At 38.0% G+C, this 12,503-nt stretch overlaps 1 protein-coding gene across 1 annotated transcript in view; it reads right to left on the reverse strand.

Annotated features, from left to right (window-relative positions):
• ARAP2 (ArfGAP with RhoGAP domain, ankyrin repeat and PH domain 2) overlaps positions 1-12,503 on the reverse strand; it is a 132,524-nt gene that overhangs the window by 38,285 nt on the left and 81,736 nt on the right. The window contains exons 21-23 of the mRNA XM_086612484.1: positions 10,266-10,371; positions 8,259-8,406; positions 7,216-7,284 (exon numbers count right to left, since the gene is read on the reverse strand). Of these exons, the coding sequence (XP_086468610.1) occupies positions 7,216-7,284; positions 8,259-8,406; positions 10,266-10,371 (323 nt within the window). The remainder of the gene's footprint in view (positions 1-7,215; positions 7,285-8,258; positions 8,407-10,265; positions 10,372-12,503) is intronic.

Consider the following 12,503-nt stretch of genomic DNA (forward strand, 5'->3'; position numbering starts at 1 on the left):
TAGCAAAATAAATGGCAGCACTCAATTTTAAAGAACATTAAGATTCTGAAAAATGGTGACTTTAAAGTTAGTTTAGCCTTTGAGAATAGAAAACTAATGGAAACATTTGTGAGCAAAAACATTACAAAGCTACTTTGAAGAAAGCTGCTTAATTATAGTGGCACTGACTCAAAAAAGCTCATTTAGTTGTAAAATTTGCTTTTCAGATGATATTACAGAAAAAGGTTGGAAATAAGAATGAAGCTGACATTTGATTTCCACTGGTCTCATGTAAACAAACATATGGAAAGAAAATGCGATGCAAATTACAGCAGCAAACAGAAACAGCTGGCATTAAGTATATGGGGGACAGAAAATGAAGAGCAGCTAATGAAGTGCCACCTGGAACGGAACGTCAGTGACACTTCAGACATGAGAACTTCCAGGTCTTCAGTAGAAATTTGGTTCAGTTGTCCTCTGAACGCTCTGCATCACCAGCCTAGAGATACTTCTACTATAGCAACCTATGTACTCAAACGTATTAAGTATCTGCATTGCTGATTTTCCCACAAACATGCACACGTTTTGATGCAATAATGTCAGACTATCAGCTGTTAAATGAAAAGGATTCTTACACACAATTTTTATTGCTTGAGGCCTAAGTTACCAGCCACCCATGCTGTTACATCACTCCATCTGCACCACGTCACCAGTTTTAACAGTAACGGGAAACCCTTTCAAAAAGGTTCCCAAAGAGCCACCTCTCCTGCATGAGCCTGAAGTTCCATCTCCATACTACACGGCCTGCATATGCAAGTGTTCCCTATACACGGTCTTGCAAACTGCTTACAGGTTGAATGATGGCAGCTACTGACAGAGGAAGTAGAGCAGTTGAAAAAGAGCATGTTTCAGCATACCCCTTTCTTTCACTGAAATAATGAAAGATACCAAGTTAAAGCTACACCATTCCAACTAACTACTGTTTCTATTCTGAAAACATTTATCCTGTTTGAGGTCTATACTGACAAATACAGCTCATGACAATTGGCTGAGGTCTGGCTATTCTTTACATAGTGTTAAGGAAAGCATCAAATGCTAAATAAGATTTAACAGCCGTTTAAAAGTTTATATGGCCAAGAAAATATAAAGTATAGGCATCCATATAATCTAGTCTTCCAAAATGATGAGTAATACGCACTTTACACTCATGACAGAAGTTATAAATGTAAAATATAACAAAAAGGAAGGTCAATCTTTTTCAAAAGCATTTTGTGTTAGTCCAGGTCAGGCTCTAATGTGTTCCCCCAGAAAAACCTACAAGACACCACCATACACAGTTAGGGAAATAATGAATTCTTCTAGAGGAAAAGTTTTATATAAAAATCTCAAAACATCCTTGTAACTACCTAGAAGTTTCTTTTATCAAGTGGGCTTCAGGCAGTAAATACTTTGAAATAACAAGAAGTGTAACATCTTTTATCAGAATTACTCCCTTCTGCAATGAAGTGGTCCCAGGAATTGAACATCCAAGCGTTTCACATGTTAGGTGCACATGGATTTGCAGGAAAATGTATTTTTAAACCTAAACACTAATTACACTAATCATGTCAGCTACAGAAAAATTGGCAACTGGGAAAAAAATGTTCCACAGCTTAATTCAGTTGCCAAGACGAGCAGCTCTGGTACCAGTACGATCCGCAGCAGAGTACTCTAACATGGTGCACAGGGGAGTTTCCCCAAACCAGAGGAATCTCAGGGGTTCCTGAGAGCTGTGACAGCAGCTGACAAAACCTGGGCAGGACCAAGAAGAACAGCAGCCAAGCGCACCCCCGCAACCCCCTAAAAGAAGTCCCTAAGAAGCACCGCAAACAGGGTGGACAAACGGCGTGTCACAGCAGTTGGCTTAGCAGAGTGCTGAAGCTCCACCATGGAGCAATGGTATCCACCCAGCAGAAAGCCATGGTCTCTCTAAGCTCTGCACCCAGCACAACTGACACAGCTTCCCAGAGAGCGCTCTGGTGGGAACCTGCTGCCACCCAGGTGTCAGGCTGCATGTGTGGGCAGGGAGTGCCCTACTCTTATGCCAATGTCGGAATGCAGCAGTGCGTACACCTGTGGGAGATGCATCCAGGTAAAGGAGATTCTCCGCTTAATGGCAGAGCTCCAGGAGGAAATGAATAGGTATAGCAGTATCAGGGAGTGCAAGAGAGAGAGACTACTGGAATCACACCCTACCTTCCCTGAGACACGCCCAACAGGCAGACAGGACAACTCCAAAAACAACTCAGAGCACATAAAACAACATTCCAGTCAGTGACATCCAAGAAAACCTAATGATCGATTATAGCAAATTTGTTTTAACACACTTCAGTCAAATCTGTCCTTATCTCAACACCTGGAGCCCCACGTTGGGCACCAAAAAGGACTGTTGTGGTTTAACTCATCCAGCAATTAAACGTCACGCAGCCGCTCACTCACCTTCCCCCACCCCTGGGGAATGGGGAAGAGAGTTAAAGGGGAAAAAGGAAGGAGACTACTTATGGGTTGATATAGGAACAAGTAATAATAATATAAAATGAGAGTAATAGTGATAAAATCATCATAATATATGAAGATATATTAATAATAATATATGCAAATAAGTAATGAACAGTGTAATGTTCAACATCTTTGTCAGTGACATAGATGACGGCATTGAGTGCACCCTCAGTAAGTTCGTCGACGACACCAAGCTGTGTGGTGCCGTGGACTCACTTAAGGGAAGAGATCCCATCCAGAGGGACCTTGATAGGCTTGAGAAATGGGCCAGTGCTAACTGCATGAGCTTCAACAAGTCAAAATGCAAGGTCCTTCACCTGGGTCGGGCCAATCCTAAGCACAAATACAAACTGGGCACAGAGTGGGTTGAGAGTAGCCCTGAAGAGAAGGATTTGGGGGTGTTTATAGATAAGAAGCTCAACATGAGCCGGCAGTGCGCTCATGCGGCCCAGAACGCCAACTGCATCCTGGGATGTATCAAGAGAAGCGTGGTCAGCAGGTCAAGAGAGGTGATTCTCCCCCTCTACTCTGCTCTTGTGAGATCCCACCTTGAATACTGCGTCCAGTTCCGGTGTCCCCACCATAAGAGAGACATGGATTTGTTGGAGCGTGTTCAGAGGAGGGTCACAAAGATGATCCAGGGGCTGGAGCAACTCTGCTACGAGGACAGGTTGCGGGAGCTGGGATTGTTCAGCCTTGAAAAGAGAAGACTTCGGGGGGACCTAATAACTGCCTTCCAATACCTGAAGGGAACCTACAGGAAGGCTGGGGAGGGACTTTTTACAAGAGTGTCCACTGATAGGACAAGGGGAAATGGGTTTAAGTTGAAGGAGAACAGATTTCGATTAGATCTTAGGAAGAAATTCTTCATTACGAGGGTGGTAAGACTTTGGAATACATTGTCCAGAGAAGTTGTGGATGCCCCCTCCCCGGAGGTGTTCAAGGCTAAGTTGGACAGAGCCTTGAGTAGCCTGACCTAGTTGAGAGGCATCCCTGCCCATGACAGGGAGGTTGGATTAGATGATCTCTAAGGTCCCTTCCAGCCTATGCCATTCTATGATTCCTCACTACCCAGTGACCAATGCCCATCCCATCTCGGCAAACGATTCTGAAAGGGGTAAATCCCAACACAACAATCCCAGACAAGCGAGAGGCACGGGGAGTGGGGGGAGAGAGAGAGAACTCTGAGAGATCAGTTATCTCAGAAGAGAATTTAACGATTCTAACCTCCCATTCAACCCCCACCTATATACTGGCCATGATGTTGCATGATATGAAGTATTCCAGTGGCCGATCTGACCCTCAATCCTAAATCTAGGTTCAGATCATAAAAGGAGTTGTAGGTCCTTTCCCCAGCTATGCTCCCCCCGGCCCAGCCTGTTGTGCTCCTGCACACTGGTGAAACATGAGAAGCTGAAAAGTCCTTGAAGTCTCAGCACCAACTATAAACATCTGTGCACTATCAACATTTTTATAACAAATCCCATGCTAAGAAGAACTAACTCTGTCCCAGACGAAAGCAGGACACCCAGGTATCACACCAGGTACACACCGGGCAATAACCAGCTGGAAAGCAGCTTTGCCAAGAAGGACCTTGATGTCCTAGTACACAAGCTGATCATGAGCCAACAATGCGCCCTCACAGAAAAGAACGTCAACAGCCTCCTGGGCTACACTAGGCAAAGTATCGCCAGTAGGTCAAGAGAGGTGATTCTTCCCTTCTATTCAGCAATGGTGAGGTCACATCTGAAGCACTGTGTCCAGTCCTGGGCTCCTCAGTACAAGAAAGACAGGGAACTACTGGAGAGAGTCCAGTGAAGAATCACTAAGATGATGAAGGGACTGTAGCATCTTTCATATTAGAAGAAGCTGAAAGAGTTGAGACTGTTCAGTCTGGAGAAGAGAAGGCTTGGGGGGAATCTTATCGACATGTATAAAAACCTGATAAGAGACAATGAAGAAAACTGAGATACTCTTCTCGGTGACATCCAGTGACAGGACAAGAGGCAATGGACACAAATTAAAAACACACAAAATTCAACCTGAACACAAGAAAACAATTATACTGTGAGGGTGGGCAAGCACTGGAAGAAGTTGCCCAGAGAGGCTCCATCCTTGGAGATATCCAAAAATCTGATAGGACACGGTCCTAGGCAACTTAGTCTAAGAGGCCATGCTTGAGCAGTAGTGTAATTAGTCTATATTATCTCTACAAGTTCTCTCCAGCCTAGTAAATTGGAATAAAGCTGCATAAGGGGAAGTTCAGATAGGACATTAGGAAAAGGTTCTTCACTAAGTGGATGGTTGGTCACTGGAATAGGCTCCCCAGGGAAGTGGTCATGTCACCAAGACTGTCAGTGTTCAAGAAGCTTCTGGATGATGCCTAGTCACATAGTTTAGTTTTAGGCAGTCCCGAGAGAAAGGAGTTGAGACTGCATGATCCTTATGAGTCTCTTCCAACTTGAGATATTCTATGACAATTCTGTGATGACATAGCATTTTGTTTCATTTTTTAACGTTAAAGCGATACTACATTTTTTTTTAAAAGATTTTAAAGCTTAGCCATGTGTGTTATGAAAATCAAGCCAGAGTCTATTAACCCAGTAGGTATTAATAATCAGCTTTCTGAATTGATATTAACACTAGAGACTTTGCTGAGAGCAAAATAAGAACAGTTAAAATCCTGGTTCAATCTTTCTATAACTCTGCCTCCCAACAGTTTGGAAAGTCCCAGGGAAACCAGTCCAAACAGGCCCAATTATTCATGAAAGTTCCAATTTGATTATGAAGTTTAAAATTTGGAAGATTAGTTTTTCAGGTGCTGAAAGTTTTTAATAAAAGCTTTACCAATTTTAGAAAGCCTAGACTTTTGTTCTAAAACACCAAAAGCAAGTCTCTATCTTTTCTCTTCAACAGGCAGCCTTCTAAATACACCTCATAAAGGTGATTTTGCAGTGGTATCTGGCATAGAAAAAAAAATACTGAACGAAACCACTTTATTTGAGTCTTCTCTATGTTCCTCACAGCTTCAGTTTTAGACAAATCCACCTAGCTGCCAGTTGCTACTATATTATCCAATACATCAATAGTCCTTCAGTTTCCTTTCCACTTTTTTCTCCCTATCTAATCAAAATGTCCCCACTATCTCTTTCTCTACATATTAAACTACTGTCACATCTCCCTAATTTTTCCCCAAAGGTATTACAAATGTTTAACCATTACAACTTCCCTGAGTTGCTTGGAAAATGTTAATGGTGTAACAAGATGTAACATGTATTTTTGTGCGTAAACCCACAGAAAAGAATGTATTTGAAAGTCTGTGCATTTTCACTATCTTAGACTTCAAAATTTTGTTCTCTAATCTCAGTAAAGTCTGATGGATCCCAAAATTAATAAGTTCTATTAAAGATACTTCGACTCCTGCCTTGCAGAATGCTCTTACGGATATCAAATTTGGGGGTGTTTTTGTCATTACTAAGGCAGATTTTTCCATTCTGCAAGACAGCAGAAATAAACTTTAAATTGTTTCCCAGTCACTTGGTCACTTGTCACCAGGCATCAAAAAGATGAAATAGGCATTCTACTTTCTATATGCACATTTACAGTAGGTTGTTATGGTCAGAAAGCTTCACGCCACTCTGATGCAGACAATAGGGAACATGAGATCAAAATAAGACTCCAGATAGCAATTAACAGAACATGCAATTTCAACATGTATTTGCGAGATCCTGTCTTCTTAATGCTGGCTTACAAAGTACCACAAAACTGCTGCTGGAAGCGGGAAGGCAGCCAACAGACAAAGCATTATAGATTTTTTTTTCTGCTAGCTTTCTATTAGTTTCTAAAGCCCTATAAGCTCCAAAATCACTGAAAGCTTCTCCTCCACTACCTTACATTTCTGAAAAAGCTTTTAAGCTCCCTACATTTCTTTTTACGTCTCTTAATTCAACTGCCTTGGCAGTGTTATGAAGCTTACCAATTTTTGCTTTAATTAGGACTGTACAGAAATACCATTTAGACAGTGAAACATGTTATTACTTCAATATTTCATACCACTGTAAAGTTATTCAAAAGTTGTTACAGGTAAGACTGAAACTCAAGATGATAAGTGGCATAAGATCTTCCACTTTCTTATATTGTGTCCTGCAGTTTGACTGTTAGCATGTGTCTGAAGCTTTCTCAAATAATATTTGTGCTTTGGGGTTTTAGAAGTGGTCACAAAACAGGATGGGAGTAAAGGTTTGGATGTTTTAAACTCAAAGGGATGGTGAAATTCTACTGATGAGAGGCCATGTATACCCAAAGCTCACGAAATAAAAGTATTAATATACACTTGAGAGTATTTAATATGCATGTTTAAAATTAAAAAAAAAGACAGGTCATTACTTTCACACTTGCAAATGCTGACCACTTCCTTCTAGTACAATTTATGAAGCATAGTAAAAGCATGCAACAACCTGTAAGTTATCCTGGTGCTTAGGCCAGAACATAATTCCACATGTTTTACACAGAACTGTTTGCTTTATCAGTTTATGACTCCTCTTATTTCATTTTATTTCCCCTCAGCTCTGTAGTTAACAACACTGGTCACTATACAAACTTAGAAATTTACATTTAGAAATCTAGGTACAAAAACCTTGAAACAACTAAATATTCTGTTTAAAATTGTTTCCATACCAGTTGATATTTGCCACTTACCTGAGTGTCTTTCCACCTGGTAATAAAGCTGTTCTCTATATCCATTTGTTTGACCTGGTCTTCATTTATCTGTTTAAAATGGATAATTTTTGATCAATTAATAAGTATAAGGGAGCTAGTATAAAAATTACAACAAACTAGCAAATGCTAATTTAATATATTAAATGAAAATAAATACAAATATAAATATAGAGGAATGCTTACATCTAACAATAATAAATTGATAATAATGTAACAATAATAAATATTGTCTAGCGGAACGTGTTCCTGCCCATGGCAGAGAGACTGGAACTAAATGATCTTTAAGGTCCCTTCCAACCCAAACCATTCTATGCTTCTATGATTGTTACAGTTAACAATACTGTTAATTGTGTTCTTATAAAAGCAGCTATGCAAAATATTCTCTCAGTGAGAAATAGCACTTCATTGATGGGACTCATTACTATAAACTTACACAAATAAATATTAGAAGAGAGAGGACTCCACAAAAAAATGCCAAACGGTGTTACAGTGGCACAGTAAACTTCAAATCAAAATGGCCAATACAAATTGTTGCTAGTAGTATCTTTTCTATTCAGATGGATATAATGTTCTTTCTAGGCCTAAGGAACCAAACACTTTCTCTAGGCTTTATTGTAACCACAGCTCAGAAACTAAGAACACAGAATTCTTCCATGCTTCGGTTCTGATCAAATTTGAATAGATTCGGCTGATAAAATTTGAATAGAACTATTATTTTAATAGTCATAACCTTAAAATTTTATTAAAATTGGTATGCTGGTGCCAGCAAGAAGAATGTGTATCATTTTGGAGAACAGTAGCTCAAAGCAATCCTATAAATATAGTTTTTCCTACACAGGTTAAGGTAGTTGGGAAACAAAATTTAAAGCAGACAAAAAATAATGTCCACTGAAATAGAGTTCAAAAGCCCTACAAATCCTCAGACAGTGTAAATAATAGCAAAATCTTCTTTAAGAAGATTTCTATATTTTAGCATGTCTAACAGCTGAGCAATTAGGACATTTTTATATAAAGATACCTACCTCAAAAAGTTGCACATAATTTTTAATTAGATCTTCAATTACATTGACTTCTTCACTAGTTTGGCCTTTAGTTTGAAATAAGCATGAGGAAAACACCGTGGCTAGATTGTGAGGGTTCATATAATTGATTTCAGAACACTTCTGCACCCTGTTGAAAGAAAAAGAAACCTATTTAGAAGGTTTCATTGTTCCTTTAATTGTCTGAGGCTCCTCTACAGAATACGGAGCGCACTTCAAAATACAATGAAAAAAATCTAATATTATTTACTCTTTTTATATTTATTTCTTTATATTCTTTATCTCACATCTCATTACAGAAATGAAAACTTATACTTTCTATCCACATTTCAAGTGATACCAAGATTATTTAGAATAAAATAGAATAGAATTATTCAGTTCGAAGGGACCTAAAACAATCATCTAGTCCGACTGCCTGGTAACTTCAGGAGCTGACCAAAAGTTGAAGTATGTTATTAAGGGCACTGTCCAAATGCCTCTTAAACACTGACAGGCATGGGGCATTGACCACCTCTAGGAAGCCTGTTCCAGTATTTGGCCAGCATCTCAGTAAAGAAGTGTTTCCTAATATCAAGTCTGAACCTCCACTGGCACAGCTTTGAACATTCCCCCGTCTCCTATCACAGGATCCCAGGAAGAAGAGCTCAGCACCTCCCAATCCACTTCCCCTCCTCAGGAAGCTGTAGAGAGTAATGAGGTCACCCTCCAGTATCCTTTTCTCCAAATCAAACAAGCCCCAAGCCCTCAGTTGCTCCTAACAGGACATGCCTTCCAGCCCTTTCACCAGCTTTGCTGCCCTCCTCTAGACACATGCAAGGACCTTGCCATTCTTCTTTTGTGGAGCCCAGAACTGCACACAGCAGCACTCAAGGTGAAGCCACAATAACGCTAAATACAGCTTTGCTACATTATGTTACATAAGTATATCCCATAAACTCATGATCTAAGATCAAACAAAACACGGAAAGAAATGAGATAGATCTTAGTTTCTATACTTATGGTAAAGTTTTCATATCAGTTCTGTTGTTTACATAATGCATCCTCTTTTAGAGGCAAACACTTTAAGTATCACAGAATTTTGGCTGTTACACGCATGCATTCAAACTACTTTCAAAACAGACTAACAGCATATTAATATATCAGAACTGGGTATGCTTAGAAACATCGATAAATGCAATACTTACTGTAATCTTTATCTCAATAATGGCACCAATTAATTTAATAATTGTATATACAGTTTTTGAAGGACATCTGCTACGTACGTGGCTATACCATGCAATTTTTGAAGACAATATCCTGTAGAAAAGGTTCTACACATACTATACACACTACAATTTACCCACAATATAATTTAACTTATTCAATAGATAATATTATAGACCATTACTATTTAACGATGGCACTGCAGAATCATCCAAGTCACATTTTTTTTTTATACATTTGCTGCTGCTTATTTGATCCAGGAATAAGACATGACCTTTGTTGATTAAACAAGTTTATATTTTGGATATTCTCTGCCGCTACCTCAATTGCAAAATGAAGCATAGATAAAAATAGAAAGGCTAGCTAATTCTCAAAGTCACTATGTGCAATACGGATTGTGGAGAAGGACATTTTCCCTGAAAAGATTTTTTAATTTCAAGAATCATTTGCAGCAATCCTCTGGAAGTCTAGCAGACTGGGGTAAAACGAGGTCACAAAAAGAAGCTGTATCAAAAATTACCCTACTTGGACACAATACACTGGCAGCCCTCTCTGACTATAAGGCTGTTCAATCCCATTGATATTTATAGATACCTACTGCTAAAAATACAACCAAAGAAAAAACATGTTCTAAATTAAAGGGAATCAAATATAATTAATTGTCACAACTAGCAAAGCTTTTGATGCTTACTAGTTAATGAAACAAGCCACATTTCATTTATATTAGAGTTATACTGAGAACACATCACAAGAATTTCTCTGCTAGAGAGCATCATTTGCATTAACCTGTAAAGATGTTCAATTAAAGCAGCCAAAGTTGCCCTATTGACTGGTGGAAGCGTTCGAATAAAAGCTCCATACTTCCTCACACGTTCCTTTTCATTCTGCGTATCTGTTGGAAAATAATAATCATAGAGCATTAATAACAATGCACACTAAAAAACAAGAGCAGTCTTCATTAACTATATTGACACCATATAGTCATTCAAAATTACAATTTACCCAATTAACCTCTTCTTCACAAAAGCAATACTGAAAATCTACTATTAACAATTCTATTATTGTACACCAGTTCAGGGAAACAATATCAGCAATAAGGAGCACCAGTTCTATATTCAAATACCATTTGCTACAGTTGAAGACTAAATCCCAGGATGGAAATCACTTGTCCTCTCAAAGGATATTTAACTGTAGTTTTTGCATGTACACGTGGGAGTGTATCTGCTTATGCACAAGTGCAAGTGTACTGCTAAGAGTTCTCAGAGATGAGAAAAAAAGATCTTTTTATCTTCTTTATTTTTATTGGAAAAGTGTCTCAAGGCACAAAGTAGTTTAAAGATCCAAATAAATAAGACTGATAAGAGGAGGGCAAAGGGGCAGGGGTGATGAATACGTTGTACAAAGTTACATAGCTGAACAGTGGCAGAGCCAGTGATAAGAATTCCAGTCTTGGAAATTACAGTATCCGAGACAGAGTCACAGCTCTCTTCCTTCAAGTTAAGTCTGCCTCCTTGTGCTGCACAGATACCACAGAGCATAAACAAAGTAATGTAAATTTTATTTGTTTATTTAGCTTTTTCTTTTCAGTCCCTTGCTTCTCTCAAGTTTCTGAAAAGAAAAAGCACAGAAGAAATCTCATCTCTTCCAGCTGATTTCTAGTAGTTTCCACTACTGCCTTATGTTCTGATTTCTTCAATATATAGAAGAAAAAACTAAACAAACAAACAACAAAGAAAAACAATTTACAGGTCTTCTACTCTTATCTTCCTAAGTGTTTAATCTTTTCACAAATACTTTCAGTGTCACTTAACCACAGCAAGACAAGATTCTCTGCTGTAAAGCTGAAGCAGAATTTTAGCCCCATGTACAAATCAGAAATTTAAATTACTAATGCCATTACGCACTTTTGCAAAAGAGCTAACAAATCTAAACTGCTATAGATACAACTTTCTCCAATTTCTGATGGGAGCAATCTTGTGGTAAGTGAATAAATTCTTAATATTCTTTCCTCTAGTTTGTTCAAAATGGGGTTAAAGGTCAAAAATGTGTAATATTCATTTTTGAATTTCCCAACCTTCTAGTGGTACATATTAAAGCAACCTCCATATGTTTGAACTTAAACAAAATCAGAAAGCAATAGGCTTTTAATATCTTTCTTTAAAGACAAAACTCGCCACATAGTAAATAGGTCTATATCATTTCAATGCATTAATGCAGAAATTAATGTTCTATCTTAGCTTTTACTATGCATCTCTTATTGCTATGCATAATCTGCAATTTTATAGCACAGTTTGGAAGGGAGTTTGTTTCTTGCAGTCTGTAAATACTGCAATATACAAACAAATAGAAATATAGCTGTTTTGCAAGAACACTATAAAAATCATCACAATTTATGTAAGGATGATTATTAGTTATCTCATGGTTCTGTTTTCAAAAATACAGAGACATACATCCTCATGCCTTAAATACATCACAAGTTACAGTTTGAGTTGAAGTTACTTAAATTTTCTTTCAAATTAAATTAATATTTCTAAGGAAACAAAAAACAAGTAATAGTTGTTAACATGCATAAGTTCATGTGAATGTTCATAAAAGATATTTGAAGAATTTATGCAAGACTGTCATTTAACTATCACGCAGATAGCATCATTTCACTGCTTTTGAATTCAACTACATACAGTCAAAATAAAGTACATGCTTTTTTCCTATTCTAAGATTTGTCTATTTCTTGAATTCTACCATCAACGCTTCCAAAAAATATTAATCATCACTTCTTACCTTGACTGATTCAACTACCACACAGTGCAATATCAGTCTACTATTTACAGATATATTGTCAATGAAACATTGTTATTTGTTATTATTCTGGTTAACTTAAAGGCAATAAAATCATCTTGGATTAACATAATTCTATAGCAGTCAAGCTCTACATTCTTTTTTCCCCCTCACTACAATTGTTTTGCCAATTATCAAATAACCTAGGTTGACACAGAGCAAGTAATTAACAACCTCTGCAATTTTGAT

Source organism: Tauraco erythrolophus, chromosome 5, assembly GCF_009769465.1.
Source record: "Tauraco erythrolophus isolate bTauEry1 chromosome 5, bTauEry1.pri, whole genome shotgun sequence".
NCBI lineage: Eukaryota > Metazoa > Chordata > Aves > Musophagiformes > Musophagidae > Tauraco > Tauraco erythrolophus.